Here is a 23,634-nt window from a genome sequence, read left to right on the forward strand (position 1 = left end):
TTAGATGCGGCATGCTATATATTACAGTGCTGCTGCTGCTGCTAAGTCTCTTCAGCCGTGTCCGACTCTGTGCGACTCCATAGACAGCAGCCCACAAGGCTCCGCCATCCCTGGGATTCTCCAGGCAAGAACACTGGAGTGGGTTGCCATTTCCTTCTCCAATGCATGAAAAGTGAAAGTGAAGTCACTGAGTTGTGTCCCACTCTCAGCAACCCCATGGACTGCAGACCACCAGGCTCCTCCATCCATGGGATTTTCTAGGCAAGAGTACTGGAGTGGGGCACTGCCTTCTCCAGTCACCTCTTTTGGAGAGGTTTCTAACTGTACAGGACAATAAGTGGGAGGTGCCAAGCGAGTGCCCAAAGATTCCTCTGATGCATCATAGTCACCAACAGTGGCCGGTGACTTCAGGACCCTGAATGACACTTTCTTTTTATTTTTTGATTTATTTTATTGAGGTATAGTTGATTTACCATGTTGTGTTAATTTTTGCTGTATAGCAAAGTGATTCAGTTATATATTCATATACATTCTTTTTCAGATCCGTTTCCATTATGATTTATCACAGGATATTGACTATGGTTTTCTTGTTTATCCACTCTATATACAATCGTTTGCATCTGCTAATCCCAAATTCCCACTCCATCTCTCCCACACCCTTCTCCCCTTTGGCAACCACAAAACTGTTCTCTTTGAGAATGACACTTTCTTATGAGTCAATGTAACAGGATAAGAAAACAGAGCTTTCTGAGCTTGCACCGAGGTCCCGAAGGCTCCAAGTGACACAGACCCTGAGGACCCCAGACCCTCCAGAGGGGCTGCTCAGAAGGGTGAGGCAGCCTTGGCCGTGGCACCCTGGAGAGGGGAGAAAGTGTGAGGCATGCAAGGAGAAGTGTGTCTGTGGTGAGGACTGTTGAGGGGCTCTGCACCACCCCTCCCCTTGAAGCCATGAAGGGGAGGTCTCCTCTGGGGGCTGATGTTGTGTCCCTGGGGTCAGCTTGGGAGGCCATGTGGAGAAAAGCTGTACATTGACTGCAAGGAGTAGGGAGTGTGTAGTGGGGTTCCTTGAACAAGGGTCCACCAAGGGGGTGTTGTAGGAGAGTGCACCCACACTCAAATGAGTATCAGAGTGTGGGCAAAGGCCACATGCCAGCCAGGTGAAGTCACGTGCTCACCCCTCCCTCTGGGCTCATCCTAAGACCCTTCTCCAGCCCCCAGCAGAAGTCAAGTGCTCCAGACAGCTAGGAGAGCAATGCTTTTGACCCATTTTTTTTCTTTTTCTTTTTTCTTTTGACCCATTTTAAGTGATTGGTGTTTGGGAAGTCCAGGATGGCAGATTTTATTTTTCTTCTCTTTTTTTGAATGAGGTGCTGAGAGAGAAACTTTAACGCAATATCATGCTCCCAACAGTCAGTCAACTTTCTGTAGATGTTATTGCTTGTCTTGAGAGGGATAATAGTTAACAGATCGTCCCCTCCTGTTTTCTCCATTTTTGTTTGACTTTCCAGAAGAGAAAAAATAAGTCCGGACTTGGGAAAATGTTCTCCATCTATTTAGAAATTGTGGAATAAAATGAAATCCTTTTCCATCCCACCTCAAGTCCTGAGGCATGATTTTTTAAGTTCTTCTTTTTTATAATTGACATGTAGTTGATTTACAATGTTGTGTTAGTTTCAAGTGTGTTGTATAGTGATTCAGTTAAGTCCTGAGGCATTATTAATAGAGATGGGACTCTCGTCCGTGGGGAAGTGGACTTCAGCCAGGCTGAAGGTTTTTGAGGAGCAAGGAAGAAGGGTTTGAACAGAATAGAGAATGTTGCCTTCTGAGTATTGAACTAAAAGGAAAGCTACCTGAAGTAAGGATGTCTCTACTCTTTGAAACAGCAAAGTTATCTCTGAAAATAACTAAAGGAGTAAGTAATTTATGAAGTGACATAAGTAATTATGAACAGGTTGGAGAGTATGTAGAGAAAACATGATTAATTAAAGTAATTTAGTCCAACAACCTGTTGTCATGTCTGGTGGGATTTTCTGATATTCAGAAACTCTGCCATGAAGCCTGGGAATACGGAGTCCAGTAGAAAGACCAGGAGGTTTGGGATTCCCCTAGCGTAGCCTTGGGGAAGCTCACCCTGGTGGGGAGGTAAGCAGTCTGTCCATTGGTTCTGAGAGATGTGACTCTCAGGAATGTGCCCAAGTGCTTATGCCAGATTCTTAAGGGACCTTCCATCCTTCTATTCCTTTCTGTATGACTTCTGTTTTTATTTTTTGTCTGTGCTTGCCCCAAACTGAAATAGATCCCTTGGCCTGAGTCTTATGGATTAAATGTTGTATTGTAGCTAAGAGCAGCCTTTAATTTATTGACCTAATGCTTTTAGTTGCTTTATCTTTGTTATGTTGATGGTGCAAATGTTAATTAAGAAAATGTATGATTAACATCTATATATGGGTATATGTAATTTATATACAAAAATTTATATATAATTTATATTTAGGTAAGTATTACATGCTCAGTCATGTCCAGCTCTTTGTAACTCCATGGACTGTAGCCTGTCAGGCTCCTCTGCCCTTGGGATTCTCCGGGCAAGAATACTAGAGTGGGTCACCATTCCCTTCTCCAGAGGACCTTCCTGACCCAGGGATGTAACCCAGGTCTCCTGCATTGCAGTCAGATTCTTTACCATCTAAGCCACTAGGGAAGCCCATAATTTATATTCACTGTGCATTAATTAAAATTATAAAACAGTAATTTATATTAATTAAATTATTAAACAGTAACATTATACTTATAATTAATATGCTATGTGAGTGAGTGAAGTCGCTCAGTCATGTCCGACTCTTTGCGACCCCATGGACTCTAGCCTGCCAGGCTCCTCAGTCCATGGGATTTTCCACGCAAGAATAGTGGAGTGGGTTGCCATTTCCTTTTCCAGGGGATCTTCCTGACCCAGGGATCGAACCCGGGTCTCCCACATTGTAGATAGACGCTTTACTGTCTGAGCTTATATCTATATATAATCAAGTCACCACCCAAACCAAATTACATAGGGTTTGTTTTTGGTGGTGATTTGATTCTAGGGCATAAGCATCCATGTGTATCTTTCTTTACCTTACCTTAGGAAAGAACCTCTACACAAAAGTCATTGCTATAATCAATCATTTTGGCAAAAATGAATAAAATAAGAATTTTGGGGAGGTGTATAAATCTCTGAAAGCTCAGTTGGTAAAGAATCCGCCTGCAGTGCAGGAGACCCTGGTTCGATTCCTGGGTTGGGAAGATCCCCTGGAGAAGGGAAAGGCTACCTATTCCAGTATTCTGGCCTAGAGAATTCCATGGACTATACAGTCCATGGGCTTGCAAAAAGTTGGACACGACTGAGTGACTTTCAGTGACTTTTCTAAATCGATAAAGATTTATATCGAATGAATTGGGTTTAAACAAAAGAGGATTTGAATCTAGATGTTGGGTTTAGGATTGGCATGTACCTTTTCAGCATTTGGAATCCTCAGCATCTAGTCCTTCTGCTGATAAACAAGTTACATGAATATGACAAGGGGACTCATCCTAGAAAACATTCTTAATGACTATTTTCATTGTGAGGCAATATTTCAGTCAGAGGACTTAAAATTAAGACATTGGATATTTTTATGTCAAAGAAGATACTAATGTAAACTTTCAGTTTTAAGAAAGGACCATATTGTACCTCTTTATCATCTGTACAAATTTTTTTTTTTTTTACCCAAATAGCATCTTATGAATCTATTCATGTGAAGAGCTTGGCACCATGTCTTGTGCAGAGTAGGGAATCAATAAGTGAGTATTGATTGGTTTATGCTATTGACCATTCTGAACTTTCTCCCAGAGTTCTTACAATGTGGTCCACAGTCTGCTGTAAGTTGTTTACCAGTGTTTATAAAAAAGACTGGTGGTCCAGTGGGTAAGACTCCATGCTTCCAAGGCAGCAGGTGCAGGTTTGATCCCTGGTCAGGGAACTAAGATCCCACATGCCCTCAAGTCAAAAAAAAAAAAAAAAGGCATCATGCATTCTGGGAGTGAATTCCTTGACTGAAGAGAGAAAAATTATGACTGAAGAGAGAAAATTGTAATTGTTTCTGGGGAAGGAGTGCTAAGATGGCCACATTCACAAAGAAATGACATTGGTAGAATACAGTCCCTGCTTGTGAACCACATGTAGAGAAAAGTGCATCTGGGTTTTCTCTTAGGTGTGGCTGCACTTTGATTCTACTTGAAGAGTTGGATGTGAGTAAAAAACAATTATTTTACTGCATTACTCTTCTACGTGCCAGGAGAAATATCCACCAGCTCTTCTAGTTTTTTTCCTGCTCTTCCTTTTCCAATAATCTCCATGTGGACTTCTCAGTTTCCTGTGTTATTTCTAAAGCTACTTTTGTTCAGCATGACTCATGTTCCCATTTTCATAACTGTGAATAGTGCCTTTTAGTGTGAGTGTACTTGGTATTTAAGTTTCATAGTAAATTGTGTTTTTTTCCTTCTTTCTATCATCTTGTCCTTTGTAACCAATCCCTATTTAATTTTTGGCTTTAAAGCTTAGCAGAGAATTAAACGTATTTTGAAGACCTCAAATAAAATCTATGATGATTGCGTCTCTATTCCTATTCGGTTGACTATATCATGATTTAAACATTGATGAGATTAAAATTTCAGAATTTAAATGATTTTTCTGTTGATCCTATGGAATGAAGAAGTGTGATTGTATGATTTTTCTTGTTTGAATACTTAGCAAAGTTATTGGTATTGTATGGTATAGTTGGAGAACGGGTTTTTACAAAGCAGTCTAACGGTAATCTTTTTCTTCTCATGACTAGATTAGGAAGAAACAGCAAGAAGTTGTGGGCTTTTTGGAAGCTAATAAAATTGATTTTAAGGAGTTCGATATTGCTGGAGATGAAGACAACAGGAAGTGGATGAGAGAAAATGTTCCCGGAGAGAAGAAACCTCAGAATGGGATTCCGCTGCCTCCTCAGATCTTTAACGAGGAGCAGTATTGTGGGGTGAGATTTAGTTTCTCTGAAAATTCTTCTGCAAGTGTGTTTATCAGAGATTGTTTAAGCAGATAAGCTTTGAGGTAGCGTTTACATTTGTTGACATTTTTCAGCTTGTGATCCATTTCTACCATTTGATACCTGGATGGTTAGATCCATGGTGAAGAATAAATAGTTAAGATTTAAAAAGTGATAGAAACAATAAAATGATGATTCAGAAGTTCTTGGGATTCCTTTAGGTTTTTTATTTTATTTTGAAGAGAGGAGGCCACTTGTTCAGGCAAAATAAGTGTTGAGTTGAAAAGACATTCTGTTCAACCTGGTAGGGTACACACACCTGCATCCACGGGCACACGTTCACCTTGTAAAGAATGATTTGCAGAAGTCAAGTTTTGTGTGAAAGTGAAAGCGTTAGTCCCTCAGTCACGTTCAACTCTTTGTGATCCTGTGGCCTGTAGCCTGCCAGGCTCCTTTGTCCATAGAATTCTCCAGGCAAGAATACCAGAGTGGGTTTCCCTTTCCTTCTCCAGGGGGTCTTCCCAACCTAAGATCGAACCTGGGTCTCCTGCGTTACAGGCAGAAAGTTTTGTGTAAATGCATCTAAATAGCTAAAAAACTGTTCTGGACACCCTTCCTCCTTGTGAGGACACAATAAGAAGATGGCCATTTATGAACCAGAGAGGGGCTTACTCACCAGACAATGAATCTGCTGACACCTTCATCTTGGACTTCCAGCCTCCAGATCTGTGAGAAATAAATGTCTGTTATTTGTAAACCACCAAAAACAAAACGAAACCAACAAAAGCTCTTCTGGGTATTTAATTATAATAGCAATTTTATTTTGTACATTTAGTCATTCATTTTATCACAAAATCATTTTTTCCTCGGGGTTTGTAGATTCTGCTTAATAAATCAAATTGTTGAAAAGAAACATTTAAAAGCTCAAAGGACTTTGGAGCACGAGAACCGGAGTTAGCTTTGGGGGATCATCTAAGTCTTCCAGGCCATTTTTCAGACTTGGCCATCATGCTTCTGGAAGGCAGAGGGAACTGATTACCCAGAGCTGTGCTGTTTCTGGAGGTTGGAGCCTGGCATAGGATTTTTTCACTCACTTCTTCTCTTTTATAAAAAAATAATTATTTATTAAAAATTATAAGCAATTTTTATTTTATTTTGCTTCACCACATGGCATGTGGGATCATAATTCCTCGGCCAGGAATCAAACCTTTGCCCTTTGCCTTGGAAGCATGGAGTCTTAACCTCTAGACTGCCAGGGAAGTCACCACCTTTCTCCTTGCTATACAAAACTGCTGGCCCTTTATCTCAGCTTCTCTTTGTTATTATGTTTCTCACCTAAAGCAAGTGTCAACAAACTACAGCCCGAGTGCCACGGCCTGCAGCTATCTGTTTTGGTGAAATTTTATTGGACATGCCTGCACTAATTCACCACCTAGTGCCTGTGGCTAATTTTGCATGATGGCAGATAGTAAAGTAATGCTCAAAATTCTCCAAGTCAGGCTTCAGCAATACGTGAACCATGAACTTCCAGATGTTCAAGCTCATTTTAGAAAAGGCAGAGGAACCAGAGATCAAACTGCCAACATCCGCTGGATCATGGAAAAAGCAAGAGAGTTCCAGAAAAACATCTATTTCTGCTTTATTGACTATGCCAAAGCCTTTGACTGTGTTGATCACAATAAACTGTGGAAAATTCTGAAAGAGATGGGAATACCAGACCACCTGACCTGCCTCTTGAGAAACCTATATGCAGGTCAGGAAACAACAGTTCAAACTGGACATGGAACAACAGACTGGTTCCAAATAGGAAAAGGAGTCTGTCAAAGCTGTATACTGTCACCCTGCTTATTTAACTTCTGTGCAGAGTACATCATGAGAAATGCTGGGCTGGAAGAAACACAAGCTGGAATCAAGATTGCCGGGAGAAATATCAATAACCCCAGATATGCAGATGATACCACCCTTATGGCAGAAAGCCTCTTGATGAAAGTGAAAGAGGAGAGTGAAAAGTTGGCTTAAAGCTCAACATTCAGAAAACGAAGATCATGGCATCTGGTCCCATCACTTCATGGGAAATAGTTGGGGAAACAGTGAAAACAGTGTCAGACTTTATTTTTTGGGCTCCAAAATCACTGCAGATGATGACTGCAGCCATGAAATTAAAAGACGCTTACTCCTTGGAAGGAAAGTTATGACCAACATAGATAGCATATTGAAAATCAGAGATATTACTTTGCTAACAAAGGTCCGTCTAGTCAAGGCTATGGTTTTTCCAGTAGTCATGTATGGATGTGAGAGTTGGATTGTGAAGAAAGCCGAGTGCCAAAGAATTGATGCTTTTGAAGTGTGGTGTTGGAGAATACTCTTGAGAGTCCCTTGGACTGCAAGGAGATCCAACCAGTCCATCCTAAAGGAGATCAGTCCTGGGTGTTCATTGGAAGGACTGATGCTGAAGCTGTACCTCCAATACTTTGGCCACCTCATGAGAAGAGTTGACTCATTGGAAAAGACTCTGTTGCTGGGAGGCATTGGGGGCAGGAGGAGAAGGGGATGACAGAGGATGAGATGGCTGGATGGCATCACCGACTCGATAGATGTGAGTTTGAGTGAACTCCAGGAGTTGGTGATGGACAGGGAGGCCTGGCGTGCTGTGATTCATGGATTCAAAGAGTCGGACAGGACTGAGAGACTGAACTGAACTGAACTGAACTGAGAGCTGAGCAGTTGCAACAGAGCCCATCTGACCCGCAAAGCCAGAAACATTGAGATTTACTATCTTCTCTGGTGGTTCAGATAGTAAAGAATCTGCCTGCAAAGTAGGAGATCCAGGTTTGATCCCTGAGTCAGGAAGGTCCCCTGGAGAAGTAACTGGCAACCCACTACAGTATTCTTGCCTGGAGAATCCCATGGACAGAGGAGTCTGGTGGGCTATAGTCCACGTGGTCTCAGAGTCAGACATGACTGAGCAACTAGATGACATGACGTGACATTTACAGAAAAGCTTTCAGACTTCTCATTTGAAGCATGAATTGTTCTGCTGTTGGGTGTTCATATTACTTTCTTAGGGCTGATATAACAAAATACCACAAACCTGGTGATTCTTATGGACTGTATGTTTGTGTCCCCCTAAATTTGTGTGTTGAAGTTCTAAGGCCCAGGGTGATGGTATTTGAAGAAGGGATCTTTGGGAAGTGACTAGGATCAGATGAAGTCCTGTGGGTGGGGCCTTCATGGTGGGATTAGTTCCCTTATGGGAGGAGGAAGAGGAAGAGACCCCTTTCTCTTCACCATGTGATCACACAGCCAGAGGCAACTGTCTGTGAGCCAGGAAGAGAGCAGCGCTCAATGACACTGCACCCAGAATACATTTCTGTTAGCAAGCCACCCAGCATATGGTATTTTGTTATGGCATCCCCAGCTGATGGCTACAGTGCTTTAAAACAACAGAAATTTATTCTTTCACAGTTCTAGAGGCTAGAAGTTGTTTTAAATCAAGGTGTCAGTAGAGTTGGTTTGTGCTGCAGGCTCTAAGCAAAAATCTGTTTGATGCATCTCTCCTGGTTTCTGGTGGCCGCCAGCCATCTCTGACATTCCTCCACTTGTTGACACATCCTGTCCATCTCTGCCTCCATCTTTACATGGCCTTCTTCTTGGGGTCTCTCTTTGTCTTCACATGGCTTTCGTATAGGGACAAAAGTCATTGGAATAGGGTCCACCCTAGTCCAGCATGGCCTCATCATAAAAAACTACATCTGTGAATGTAAAAAGAGAAAGTGTTAGTTGCTCAGTCATGCCTGACTCTTTTCAACCCCAGGGATTATAGCCCACCAGGCTTCTCTGTCCATGGGATTCTCCAGGCAAGAATATGGAGTGGGTAGTCATTCCCTTCTCCGTGGGATGTTCCTGACCCAGGGATTGAACCCAGGTCTCCTGCATTGCAAGTGGGTTCTTTACCATCTGAGCCACCACGGAAGCCAATATCCCAATTTCCAAATAAGGTCATTTTCTGAGATTCTGGGTGGACATGTCTTTTGATGGGGAAGTACAGGCTGTGTGAATTTACATGGCTGTGTTAGGCTTCTTCAGAGGCTTAACTTAAAGTCCTGTGGATGTGAGAGTGTTTTCAAACAGGTTTAACGTGTTGAACAATTATTTAGTGGAACCTATGGCCAGTCCCTTGGACTGCAAGGAGATCAAACCAGTCAATCCTAAAGGAAATTAACCCTGAATATTCATTGGAAAGACTGATGCTGAAGCTCCAATACTTTGGCCACCTGATGCAAAGAGCTGACTCACTGGAAAAGACCCTAATGCTGGGAGAGACTGAAGGCAATAGGAGTAGGGGGTGGCAGAGGATGAGAAGTTAGATAGCATCAATAACTCTGTGGACATGAATTTGAACAAACTCCCGGAGATAGTGGAGGACAGAGGAGCCTGGTGTGCTGCAGTTCATGTGGTCACAAGGAGTTGGACATGATTTGGTGACTAAACAAGGAACAAGGGTCCAGTCCAACTCTCTTGTGATTGAAGCTGGGGCTTCTCAGAGTGAGGAAAGTATTTCCTTGGTAAGGGAGGGTCCCTCCCCTGTACACCACACTCCTCTCCCCATACCCTCCAGACTGCTTGGCTTCCGGACATCTCTCCAACCTGACCTGAATTTCTAAGAATTGTGGCTTTTATTAGACAAGGAAAGGGAGAAAAAGGCTTCTTGGGGTGGGGGGCAATGGTGATGGTCAATTTTTGTTTAGAAATTAAAATTGTATTTATTTATTTGTCTGCACTGGGTCTTAGTTGCAGCATGGGGGACCTTTGTTGAGTTATCTGGGATCTTTCATTGTGGTGCATGGGCTCTCTAGTTGTGGTGTGAGGACTGAGTGGTTGAAGTGTGTGGGCTCAGTTACCTCGTGGCATGTGGGATCTTAATTCCCCAACCAGGGGTCCAACCCACAGTTCCTGCATTGCAAGGTGGATTCTTAACTACTGGGCCACCAGAAAAGTTCGTATAAAATTTTTTTTAATAATTGAAAAATGAGTCTGTGCACACAGAAAAATTAAAATGGTTCCAGAGTTGTCCACAGTGGAGATGATTCTTCCTCCCATTTTAGACCCCTCTAGTTCCTTTTTCTGAGGTGGGCCAACTTTATGAGCCCACCACCTGGGAAGTTACACCTGGCCCCACTCAAGAGAGCACTTTGCTTGTTTTAACACACTACTGTTGCTGTCTTGAAATTCATAATGATTTTTGAAAAAGGATTGCCTTGTTTTTGTCAGTTTATTTTTATCACTTTATTTGCACTGGGCCCTGCAAATTATGTAGCTGTCCTGCTTTGACCCACCAATGTTGGCAATTTCTTGTATGGCCTTCCATGAATTTTGTATGTGTATTAACCATTGTTAATCACTTAAAAAAATGGGAATAAACTCTATACACTTTGTTCTTTTCACTTAATAACTGTATCTCAGAGCTGTATATAATAACTGTATTGCAGAGCTGCACATATTCTTTTTAAAAAGCTTTTTAAAATTTTATATTGGAGTATATAGTGTGTTAGTTGCTCAGTTGTGCCTGACTCTTTGCGACCTCATGGCCTGTAGCCAGCCAGGCTCCTTTGTCCATGGGGTTCTCCAGGCAAGGATACTAGAGCGGGTTGCCATTTCCTTCTCCAGGGGATCTGCCTGACCCAGGAATTGAGCCCATGTCTCCCGCTTTGCAGGCAGATTTTTTTTTTTTTAAACCACTGAGCCACCATGGAAGCTCAGGAGTGGGATTGGTGGGTCACATATTCTTTATTTCAATGGTTGCAAAACGTCCCATTGGATATGACATAATTAACTGGCACAGTTCTCTAACGGGAAACATTCAGGTTGTTTTCAGTTTCCCTCTGGCTCAGCCTGCAATGGAGGAGACCTGCATTCGACTCCTGGGTTGAGAAGATCCCCTGGAGAAGGAAATGGTAACCCACTCCACTATACTTGCCTGGAAAATCCCATGGATAGAGGAACCTGGCAGGCTACAGTTTGTGGGATTGCCAAGAATCGGATACGACAAAGTGACTTCTCTTCTAAGCTACAGACGATGCTGCAGAAGTCTCTTTACACGTACAGAACTTTGTGTTCATTCTGGGTATATATATATAGGATAAATTCCTAGAAGATGTGCTGAGTTACAGCATATATGCATCTCACATTTCAATAGATATTAAATCTGGACTGTAGTTGCACCAATTTATATTTGGGTGTGGCTGGTTTCCTGTGACTTCGACAATACTCTATATGCAAACTTAATTTGTTAGATGAAAAATGTGTTCTCACTGCTTTGACTTGGATTTCTGTCTTTATTGCAGAGGCTGAATATCTTTTCCTGTTTATAAGCTTTCTGTGTGTGTGTATGTTTTTTTTTTTTTTTTTGACTTTCTACTTTTTCTCTTTGGTTCCAGGTAATATTCATTGGCTTGTGAGAATCTTTACTTGTGATGGAAAGTAGCCCTTTCACTACCATAGATGTTGCAAATATTTCCCTATGTTTCTTATTTGTCTTTTGACTTTTTGAAGTGGTTTTTTTTTGGAATGCAGGGCTTAACATTTATTTTCTGTAGACAGTTTATTAATATATTTCATAGTTCCTGCACTCTATGTCTTGTTTAGAAAATCATTTAGCATTTTAATATCATTAAAGGAATCATCTCGTTTTCTTCTAGTACTTTTCTAGTGAAAGTAGAATTTTAAATCTCTTACTTTTTCTTATTTTCACTGTCCTTTTCAGTTAAGACTAGTTACAATGGAGACGATACTGAAGTCTTTTCTTTCAACCTATGTTTATCTCAGAATAAAAATTCTGTAGTTACTTTCTGCTGTAGAAATAGAACTTCAGAGGCATTTCTTGTTTCATTTTACTGTCATCTAGCAATGCTTTCTGTATTAACTGTGGAAGAAGAAAAGATTTCCCAACTAAGAAAAAAGACTTCTATTTTTAAGATGTGTTTTCTTGTTATAAATACGGCTCTAATGAGATAAGCATACAAATGATTTTATGTTTAGCTGTTTTGAATTCTTTCTGCATTCAGAGAGGTATTAGTAGTTTTTCTTACTAGCAGCTTTGCTAAACTTGCTTTTCTGCAATCTGTGGATACTCCCAACAAAAGGGCATTAATGCGGCAGAGGACTTTGTTTTCAGAAAGTAGGTAAAATGACTATTTGTATTGCAGATTCTAATTTTAAAAAGAGACTCAAAGTTCTGAAGGACGTGTCAGGTTTAAAATGGCATAGTTGTTCAGTTGCTAAGTCATCTCCAACTCTTTGCATGCAACCCCATGGACTGCAGCACACCAAGCTTCCCTGTCCTTCACTATCTCCCAGAATTTGCTCAGACTCATGTCCCTTGTGTCAAGGATGCCAGCATAAATCTACTCAGTATTCTGTAATAGCCTATATGAAAAAAGAATCTGAAAAAGAATGGATATATGTCTATGTATAACTGAATCCCTTTGCTATGCACCTAAAACTAACACAGCACTGTGAATCAACTATCCCCCAATATAAAATGAAAATTAAAAAATAAAGCAATAAACTTGCTTTAAAAAAATAAAATGGCATAAATATGAATGGTTAACATATCTTTCCACATGATAGAAATGTGGACCATCAGAATAAGGCTATCATTTAAGCTGACTCAATGGCCTCTGTGAATTCTCAAATGATGATGGCAGCAGCTGGAGGGGACCTCAAGGGCAAGCAGTGGCTTTCTCTGCACCAGGTCAGTGCAAGGCTGGTGTCGTGGGTGGTTCTGTGTACCATCGTGTCCCTGCCAGCCTGAATTCCTGCTGCTCTGGGCAGAACAGATGAAGATGTTATCTCGAGGGCATGGCAGACAACCTCTAGCTACAGAAAGGGGACACCACCAGGCAGCCAGGCCCAGTGGAGGCCAGGTCACCCGCCTGGCAGAAAAATACTAACAGGAAGTAGCAGACTTGTTTGCTGATGCCAAGTTGGAGTCTGTGCATTTTCACCAATGTGAGCGCTGGGGTGCCTGCCTGGTCCTGAGCACAGCTAAAAGGGTCTTCGACCATGCAGCATAAAGGCAAATATGTCTGGGGACTCAGGGCAAGAAGAGGGGACAGGATGCCTGCCTGATTAGGGCAGGGGGAGGGTGTTTTCAACACACAGATGTTACTGAACATGCTGTTTTACTTTTTAATTTTTTTCAATATGATGGCAATTTTATTATATCTTAGATATAACTTTGATAGTGTACATATCAACATAATAAAAGTTATCTTTTGTTTTGCCATTATGGTCAAGTTTTCTTTGCTTTTTAAATTAATTAATTTGTCTATTTTTGTCCAAGCTCAGTCTTCATAGCTGTGCACGGGCTTTCTCTAGTTGCAGCAATCAGGGGCTACCATCTAGTTGTGGTTCACGGGCTTCTCACTGCGGTAGCTTCTCTCATTTCTGAGCACAGACTCTAGGCATGTGGGCTTCAGCAGTTGGTGGCACATGGGCTTAGTGGCTCTGCGGCATGTGGGATCTTCCCAACTAGGAACAGGGATCCAACTGGTGTTCCCTGATTGGCAGGCAGATTTTCAAATACTGGACAACCAGGGAAGTCCTTTTTTTAAAAAAAATTTTATTGAAGTGTAGTTGAGTTACAATGTTGTGTTAGTGTCTGGTATATAACAAAGTGACTCAGTTATACATGTATTTGTTTTCATATTCCTTTCCATTATGGTTTATCACAGGATATTGAATATAGTTCCCTGTGCTATAACTACTACTTGACTACTTGTTAGTTACTCGTCATCTCCAGTTCTTTGTGACCCTATGGACTGTAGCCCACCAGGGTCCTCTGCCCATGAGATTCTCCAGGCAAGAATACTGGAGTGGGTTGCTATTCCCTTCTCCAGGGGATCATCCCAACTGAGGGATCGAACTGCAGGGGAATTCTTAACCACTGTGTCACCAGGGAAGCCTGAGAGAAGATGGCATCATGGATATTTGAAGCACTGGGTGACATCACCCCCATATCTCTGGTCCCTCTAAGAAGGTTTTAATATTTGTTTTTATCTGACCTCCCTCAAGGGCCTGGGAGTCAGGGCTGGGGTCAAGTGAAATGGAACCTTTGTGAGTTATAAACTCTTATCACTTTTATATTGGTAACATGTATTTTTAAATTTTATGAAAAAAATGACCACAGCAGACAATTAAAAATTTTTTCCTATGTAACAAAATAAACCACCAACTCTGTATCAACCCCTCTGGTACTTAAAAGTTGTTCTAAACCATGCACCCTGACTCCCTGTGGCAGTTCCATGAAGACACACAGAAGGCATTCTTTGACTGTGGCCATTAGTAAAGAGATTGTCTAGCTCTTTATGTTTGTATGTCTTCTTCTGTATATCTTTGGAATATTCTTCTATTGAGTTTTTGCCTTTTCCTTATGATTGAAGAGGGAAAAGCATAATATATATACTAGTATTATACATTAGTTTAATATATATAAATATATATTAGTTATATATACACATGTTTTATATATATATGTGTTGTTAAGAAGAGCAAAAAATTGTGAAATCCACCCAAAATTTAGCAAGAGATGTCTGGAGAAAATTTGCATGTTAGTGAGAGACTTTATTTTCTCGGGCTCCAAAATCACTGTGAATAGTGACTGCAGCCATGAAATTAAAAGATGCTTGCTCCTTGGAAGAAAAGATATGACAAACCTAGACAGAGTATTAAAAAGCAGAGACATTACTTTGCAACAAAGGTCCATCTAGTCAAAGCTATGCTTTTTCCAGTAGTCATGTACAGGTATGAAAGCTGGACCATAAAGAAAGCTGAGTGCTGAAAAATTCATGTTTTTGAACTGTGGTGTAGGAGAAGACTTTGGAAAGTCCCTTGGACTGCAAGGAGATCAAACCAGTCCATCTTAAAGGAAATCAGTCCTGGATATTCATTGGTAGGACTGATGCTGAAGCTGAAGCTGCAATACTTTGGCGTCCTGATTTGAAGAGCTGACTCATTGGAAAAGACCCTGATGCTGGGAATGATTGAAGGCAAAAGGAAAAGGGGGTTGGCAGAGGATGAGATGGTTGAATAGCATCACTGACTCAATGGACATGAATTTGAGCAAATTCTAGGAGATAGTGTAGGACAGAGGAGCCTGGTGTGCTGCAGTCCATGGGGTCACAAACAGGCAGACATGACTTAGTGACTGAACAACAACAACTTACTACTACTACTAATGCATCCTATCATGTAATCTTTAGCAACAACTAGTAAGTGTGTATTCTGGGAATCAATGAGTATTTCTAATACCAAAGACTCACTCACAGTATGTGATATCTCCTTTAAGATATGAGGCAGCTTACAAAAATTCATTCAGTACCAAAGAAGAAAATAATTACAGAGAATCAGGGTGACAGGTAGGAAAAAAGCAAAGCTTTGGATAAGATGAACACACAGGAATTACGTAAGATTTTCTTCTTAATATAGGTGGCCTGTCTTTGGTTTTAAGGTCTTAACACACGTCAAAGGAGGGTAGGCAGTAGCAAGACCACATGTTTGCGAGTCCTGTTCAGTTCAGGCCAGACTAACCCTGTACTGGTTGAGCCTATGGCAACACTGTTGAAACTGCGTTATGGCCCCAGTGATAAAGACTGGCAACAGGAAAGTGGACTGGAGGAAGATCTTTTATGTTTTAATGATAAAAAGTGAAACTCTTCCGAGCTATTGACTAACACACTGCTGGAGAGTTGGCTTAGGGCAGGACCCACCTGGTGAAGGACTGACTTGAGTGTGGCCTGGCCTGGGTGGGGGTGGGGGGAAAGGCGGATCTTTACGGAGCTTCTAATTTCCATCTGCTGCCAGGTTTCTAATCATTCTACAGTTTTTCCCCTTTGGGCAAAATGAGCATGCTTCTAAACCCTCTATAATCTTGCAGCTCCTGGTATTGGAAGAGCCTGAGACAAGTCTAGTCCCTTGATGGTGATTTAGTCACTAAGTTGTATCTGACTCTTTGCAACTCTATGTACTGTAGCCCACCAGGCTCCTCTGTTGTTGGGATTTCCCAGGCAGGGATACTGGAGTGAGTCACCATTTCCTCGTCCAGGGGATCTTCCTGACCCAGGGATAGAACCTGGATCTCCTTCATTGCAGGTGGCTTCTTTACTGACTAGAAGCTACTATAATAACAGCACAGAAATCTTGTTTTAGTCCTGTGTTGTTTGGACCCTAATCAGGGTCTGAACCCATAGGACCAAATTATAAGGAAACCAGCTAAAGATGTGAAACTTGTAGAGAAGATTTTCCCTATGTATGTTTGAGTCTTGTCAGTAATTCCTGAGCCGGAATACTGTGTGTGTGTGTGTTCTCACTATACTATAACAGGCACAATGAAGGTGTGTAAAAACAAATGTAAACTTCATGGTTCAATTTCCCAAATTTGGGAATTTATCATCTTTGGCAAAGCGAATAAACTTTTGTGTTAGCTCCTCACTTTATGACTAATAAATAAGAAAGATTAACTTAGGTCAATGTACTGGCTCACACGTGTGCATTGGGTTTAATCTTTCTTTTTCTTTGCTTCAAGGATTTTGACTCTTTCTTTTCTGCAAAAGAAGAGAATATTATTTATTCCTTCCTTGGCTTGGCTCCCCCTCCAGGCTCAAAGGTAAGCTTGAGCACCCCCATGGGGTTTGATATAGGTCATAAGTGAGGATAAGATCAGCATCCGAGACTGTTAAATAAATAATGATCTTTAAATTAACATGATTGTAATATACTTCTTTTTCTTATGCAGAGATATCATGCATGGGTTCTACTAAAACATATTTCAGAACTATACTTTTATTGTTTTTGAGGTTTACACCCTGTTATAATAAGTTTTCAGAGAAGGCAATGGCACCCCACTCCAGTACTCTTGCCTGGAAAATCGCGTGGATGGAGGAGCCTGGTGGGCTGCTGTCTATGGGGTTGTACAGAGTCAGACACGACTGAGAGACTTCACTTTCACTTTTCACTTTCATGCATTGGAGAAGGAAATGGCAACCCACTCCAGTGTTCTTGCCTGGAGAATCCCAGGGATGGGGGAGCTTGGAGGGCTTCTGTCTATGGGGTCGCACAGAGTCGGACACGACTGAAGCGACTTAGCAGCAGCAGCAGCATAATACATTTTACATACCTAAGTTAAGAAATACTGCATTCAATAATTTTAAGTGTGTTAATTGAATATGTAAAAATATAAATTCTCAGGTTATATCTATGAAATTATTTTGTTATGAATTTTTTATAACAGCTTATGTTAGTTAATTTAATAGTGATATATACTCCTCTATTATTTCTGTTTAAAATAAATTGAATTTTGCCTTTTCGCATCTGGTAAGGAGGGAAAAAGTATGATCTAGACTCATAAATAAATTTCATAAGGTTTTTTCCCCCCCTCTGGTGTTGTTTCATCTTTAATTATGTATTATATATCATTGAAATAAAGAATTATGCTAATAACACAAGTACCATGAATTTTAGTGTTTGCTGGAGATCATTGGGCTTTATTCTTTACTTTCATTGAAATCCTTACCTCTACCAAGCATCTCATACCTGATTCTCCATAGACACAAGACAAGCACACATTTATCTAATTCATTTATTTCTTAGTTAATTTGTTTGTGCCCTGCTTCATTTCAAAAGAGATTTTTGTGAAAGTTAATTCTCACACAATTAAATTCTGAGTTCCCCCCAAAGGCTTACCTCACAGAGATGGGTGTGTCTCAGAGGCATGTGGTGTGCTGTCTTCCACGTGTCTACATTCTTCAGGTAATAATGCCTGAGGTCTCTTTTATGAAGTTTAACAGATTCTGTCTCCAAATGGTAATGTAGATTTCCCAGGTGACTAATGGTTCTATAGGAGGATAAAGCCTCCTATTAAGATAATGAAACACCTTTCTGGCTTTGGTCAAATTAAATGCAACATATTTCGTACATTTTATTAACAGCTTAAAAAAAGTCCTAAAAGTTATTACACACAATTCAATCATTTTTATTTCATGAAAGAGTTTGTTAACTGAGTCACATTAGCTTAGCTAGTATGTTTAAGAGATGGTGCCTTAGTGTTAGGATATATTTCTTGGTAGGGACACTCAGGTCCCTGGGATCTTGAAAAGGAAAGGAAGGGTGGAGGGAAGAGTGTTTCAGGGAAAGGTAAGAGCAAGTGCAAAGGCCCTGAGGCAGCATAGAGCTTGGAGAAGACCTGCTTGATGGCCATGAGGCCTGAGTCCCTGGAGTGAGGGGAACAGATACATGGGATGCAGGGGTGGCATGTGGGCAGCCTGTGGTTTACTGGGGTGCTCTGGAATCTATCTTAGGTGTGTGAAGACATAAGGGTTTTTAAGCAGAGGAATAAAGTGATCTTATTTCCTTCTTAGAATTCTTTTGACTACAATAGGATGAATGGATTGAAGTGGGATGAATGACTATAGATGTCATGGTGGCTTGGATTAGGCTGGTGGGGATAGGATGGTACAGAAGTGGATGACTGTAGTGCCTGTTCTGAAGGAAGAATGCTGGTAAGAATTGCTGATGGACTGAATCAGCGATGAGCATGTTGGACAGCAAAGAGATGTATTGCAGGCAGATTTGTTACCATCTGAGCCACCACAAAGGGACCCCACTATTTGCAGTGCAGTCTGGGCTAGAACCTTCGTTGCTGTCATTATTGCTCAGTGTTTATGTGTGTGCATGGCAAAGTCCTTCAAGTCTCCTTTGGGAAGACAGACACTTGGTGATTTATGGAAACGATATTATTTGTCACAGTATCATTTTGTAGTAAACAACATCGTGAAGAAGTGTCAGCAAGGAAATCAATCTTGCTCAAGCTAAAAATAGATATTCTTGACTATTGTGGAGAAAATGTATACTATAAAATGATATTCAGCATTATAAGCAGAACTGGTTTTTTGTCTAAGGCAGGCTATTCCAGGCCAAGTACCGGGCTGGTTTTCCTAAGAGGGCTTTGTGAGTAAGCACTGTCTCTGTAAAGTCAACCTTAGTTCTTCACAGGCATCTGTTCATATCTGATTCAATGAACATCATTCTTCTATTTTTAATTGAAGTATAGTTGATTTACAATGTTGTGCTAATCTCTGCTGCAAAGTGACCTAGATATATACATATCTACATTCTTTTAAAATGTTCCTTTCCATTATGGTTTATCCCCATAGATTGGATATAGTTCCCTGTGTTATACAGTAGGACCTTGTTGCTTCTCCATTCTAAATGTAATAGTTTGCATTAACCAGCCCCAAACTCCCAGTCCATCCCTTTCCCCCCCACCCCCTCTCTGCCTTGGCAACCAAAACCCTGATCTCTAGGTCTGTGAGTCTATTTCTGTTTTGTAGGTAGGTTCATTCTTTTTCATGGCCGAGTAGTATTCCATTGTATATATGCACCACATCATTATCCATTCATCTATTGAGGGACATTTACGTTGTCTCCATGTCTTGACTATTGTGAACAGTGCTGTTATAAACATAGGGGTGCATATATCTTTTTGAATTGTAGTTTTGTCCGGGTATATGCCCAGAAGTGGGATCATGTGATAATTCTATTTTTACTTTTCTGAGGAACCTCCATACTGTTTTCTATAGTGGCCACACTAACTTGCATTCCCACCAACAGTGTAGGAGAGTTCCCCTTTCTCCAGACCATCTCCAGCATTTGTAATTTGTAGACTTTTTAGTGGTGGCCATTTTGACCCTTGTGAGGTGGTACCTTGCAGTTTTGATTTGCATCTCTCTGATACTTAATAATGTTGAGCATCTTTTCATGTGCCTTCTGGTCATCTGTACATCTTCTTTTGAGAGTGTCTATTAAGGTCTTCTACCCATTTTTCAATTAAGCTGTCTGTATATTTTGGAGATTAAGCCCTTGTCAACTGTATCATGTGCAAATATTTTCTCCCATTTGGTAGGTTGTCTTTTTTTTTTTTTAATGTATTTCCTTTCCTGAGAAAAAGCTTGTAAGTTTGGTTAGGTTCCATTTGTTTTTATTTCTATTGCCTTGGGAGACCAACCTAAGACATTTATATGATTTATGTCAGAGAATGTTTTGCCTATGCTCAGTGAGCCTCATTCTTAATAACACAGACGCAAGGCTTTGGTTGCATAACCAGTTTCCAATTATGCCTTGGTAACAAGGAATATACATTCTTACTGAACCTAGGCAAATAACTATATTGTCATAAAAAGTAAAAAGATTCAATTAGAATTTTTGAATTCTGGAGGAATCAGATAGAGAGAATGTTATTTACAAATGTTTGATTTCAGTGTATAAAAGTAGCATCTACTACCATGTCAAAATTTATAAAATACTTAAGAGGAAAAACAGGGCTTCCTTACATATCCAGAAAATAAAACATTAAAAAAATCAACAATATTCCGAACAAAAACTACAGTCATACCTCATTGATTCATTCTGTTCAATGTAATTAGCTCTTAATCCACTGGATCTGAGTTTAGAAGTCTCAGGAATCCATCTACATCTCAACTAGAATTTTGGAAATTCTGACTCAGTCCAATCATATGGTTTCTAACTGATGCTATCAGAAGCCTATACTCCACAGCACTCGACATATAATCCTTTTCTGTGGCACTCTGAGCAGTTATTCTACATAGTAGATTAAGGATGATGGGTTGTAGCTGATTACAAAGGCTTTCAGGGAAGCTAAGGAAAATATCTGTGTGTGACAAAAGGCTTAAAATGACTGTGGTTATTTCATTACTGTTAATTTTCAAATTTGAAAGACTTGATGAGAATTATGACAATAATAATGCACCTGGCAAGAAATTTGGTTATATATGCTAACAAAGAGCTAAGCAGAAAAAGAAATTAAGAAAATAATTGCATTGCAATTACAGCAAAAAGTAAAATACCTAAGAATACATTTGACCAAAGAGGTGAAATACCTATGTACTGAGAACAGTAAAACATTGTTGGAAGAGATTGAATAAGATACAAATAAATGGAAAGATATTCTGTGTTCATGGATTGGAAGAATTAATATGGAATCTATAAATTATTTTTTTGACCCAATTTAGGAATTTTTTTTTTTTGGTGCTTCCCTGCTGGCTCAGAGGATAAAGCGTCTGCCTGCAATGCAGGAGACCCGGGTTCGATCCCTGGGTTGGGAATATCCCTTGGAGAAGGAAATGGCAACCCACTCTAGTATTCTTGCCTGGAGAATTCCATGGACAGAGGAGCCTGGCGGGCTACAGTCCATGGGGGTCGCAAAGAGTCAGACACGACTGAGCTACTTTACTTCCTTACTTCCTTAGAAAGTTTTTAGCCATTATAGTTTCTGCCTCATTTTTTCTCATCTCCCCTTCTGACAGTCTAACTCCATGTATGTTAAGTCTTTTGTCATTATCCTATATTTCCTTTATTTCCCTGAAGCTTTTTTTTTAAACCTTGTTTCTCTCTAGTCTTCAAATTGTATAATTTGTTTGTCTATCTTTAAGTTTACTTACTTTTTCCTCTGTCATCTTTATTTTGCATTCAGTCTAGTGACACTTAAATTTCAGATATTGTACTTTTTTTTTACATTCTAGAATGTCCCATTTGTTTGCTGTTTACAGTTTTTATTTCTCTGCTGATATTTCCAATTGTGTCATCATTGTAGGAATATTTTTCTTTACATATTTGAATATAGTCTTATTAGCTGCTTTTAAAATTTCTTGTCTGCTAATTCCAACATCTGGCTTCTTTCTGGATTCAGTCTCTATTCTTTTGTCTTTTTGGGGATGGGTCGCATTTTCCTTGTTCTTTATACTTCAAGGGTTTTGGATACTTGGGCATAGTGAATATTGTGTTGTGCAGACTGTGTTTTGTTACATTCCTCTGAAAAATGTTGATTTTTTTTGGTTCAGTTGGGCATTTACTTTGTTGTGCTCAGACTGCAAACTATGTTTCTAGTAGCAGCTTAAATCTGAGTTATTTTTTCTTTAGCTGAAACCAGTCATATGCAAACATTGTTCTGGGCTCAGTTGAAGATTTTGGCAGAGTTTATAAACAGAATTTGGGGCTCTCTCCATTTGCCTCTCTCCTGTCCAAGATTCTCTCTTGATTTTCCAGGGGCTGTGGTTGCCCCAAATTCAGGTTTTTTGATTAATTTTTCAGACAAGAAAAAAAAAATCTGTGAATTTGCTGTTGTGGTTTTATGTTTTTCACAAGATTTGCTTACTTTCAGGTTTAAGCCCTGAGAATGGCAACTTACTTGGTGCTATTCCTACTTTCTTAAAAAATTACTGCTCAGTAGTGTTAACTATATTTACATTGCAGTGCAAAAGATCTCCAGAACTTTTCATTTTGTAGGACTGAAAGTCTTATATTCATAATACTCCCCATTTCTCCTTATTCTCAGTCCCTAGTAACCACTATTTTTCTTTTTGTTTCTCTGAATTTTTCCCTTTTAGATTCCTCATATGAGTGAAATCAAATGGCAGTTGTCTTTTTGTGACAGGCTTGTGTCAGGATTTCCTTTCCTTCTCTTTTTTTTTAAGGTTGAATAACATTCCATTATATATTCCATTCACCCATTGATGGTATTTGGATTGTCTCCAGTTCTTAGCTTTTGTTAATAATGTGGCTGTGAGCTTGAGGGTACAAATCATTCTCATCTTTCAAATGTCAACTTCCTCTTGAATCATCTAGCGTTGGTTCATTCTCTTATTTTTCCTTTACTTATGTCTTATAGAAAATTTATTTTTAAAATTTCACCTAGAGTTTATAATCATTGTCTGAGTGTCTGTAGAAGATTACTTTCCTATACCAGAATTAGAGTTGTCAGTGAAATTAGATTTTAGTGAAGACTGAGATATGTTATTTATAAGAATAAAATAATAATTCAAAGAAAACTTGAAATAAACAAAAAGAAAGCTGGAATATTGGCTTTCAGAGGAATTAAAGACCAAAAGCGATAATGAAGTAAAAGAGGTATATAAAGAAAAATGGTAAAAATATATGAAGAAAATATAGTAGTCATGGATTTTTGTGGATCATAGTACATGGCAGTCAAATACATAAACCAGAAACCCCTAGAGAAAACTTGTTAAAAACATACCTTTCAATACATACATTGCATTTCTTACATATTGGGTACTCTTTTAAGCATACAAACAAATATAATTAGCAAAACTAATTTTCAAAAATCTCAAAATTAAAAAAAATTTCTTCTAGTTTCATTGGGATATAATTGACATATAGCCCTAGAATTTAATGTATACAGCATAATCATTTACATGCATCATGAAATGAACCACAGTAAGTTTAGTGAACATCCATTATCTTGTATAGATACCAAATTGAAGAACTAGAAAAGAAATTGCTTTCCTTGTGTGAGAATTCTCAGAATTTACTCTTTTAACATTTTTCATATATAACATAAATCTATGTTAATTATATTATCATGCTGTATAGTACATCTATAGTTCTTATTTATCTTGTCACTAGAAATTTGTATGTTTTGTCCATCATCATCCAGTTCACTTCTCCCCACCCCCTGCCTCTGGTAAACACATATTTTTTCCCTATGAGTTTGTTTATTTGT

General features: G+C 39.7%; 1 protein-coding gene and 1 non-coding gene across 5 annotated transcripts in view; both read left to right on the top strand.

The window, feature by feature from the left end:
* Positions 1 to 23,634, top strand: part of SH3BGR (SH3 domain binding glutamate rich protein) — a 69,373-nt gene that overhangs the window by 3,739 nt on the left and 42,000 nt on the right. For 2 of the 4 annotated variants that reach the window (XM_069566218.1, XM_069566226.1), the window contains exons 2-3: positions 4,848 to 5,033; positions 16,627 to 16,707. In XM_069566218.1, the coding sequence (XP_069422319.1) occupies positions 4,848 to 5,033; positions 16,627 to 16,707 (267 nt within the window). The remainder of the gene's footprint in view (positions 1 to 4,847; positions 5,034 to 16,626; positions 16,708 to 23,634) is intronic. The other 2 variants (XM_069566237.1, XM_069566248.1) reach the window with 1 other exon arrangement.
* Positions 21,149 to 21,220, top strand: TRNAC-GCA (transfer RNA cysteine (anticodon GCA)). Its single transcript has one exon. It is a non-coding gene; the product is annotated as a tRNA-Cys (tRNA).

Source organism: Ovis canadensis, chromosome 1 (genome assembly GCF_042477335.2).
Source record: "Ovis canadensis isolate MfBH-ARS-UI-01 breed Bighorn chromosome 1, ARS-UI_OviCan_v2, whole genome shotgun sequence".
Classification (NCBI taxonomy): domain Eukaryota; kingdom Metazoa; phylum Chordata; class Mammalia; order Artiodactyla; family Bovidae; genus Ovis; species Ovis canadensis.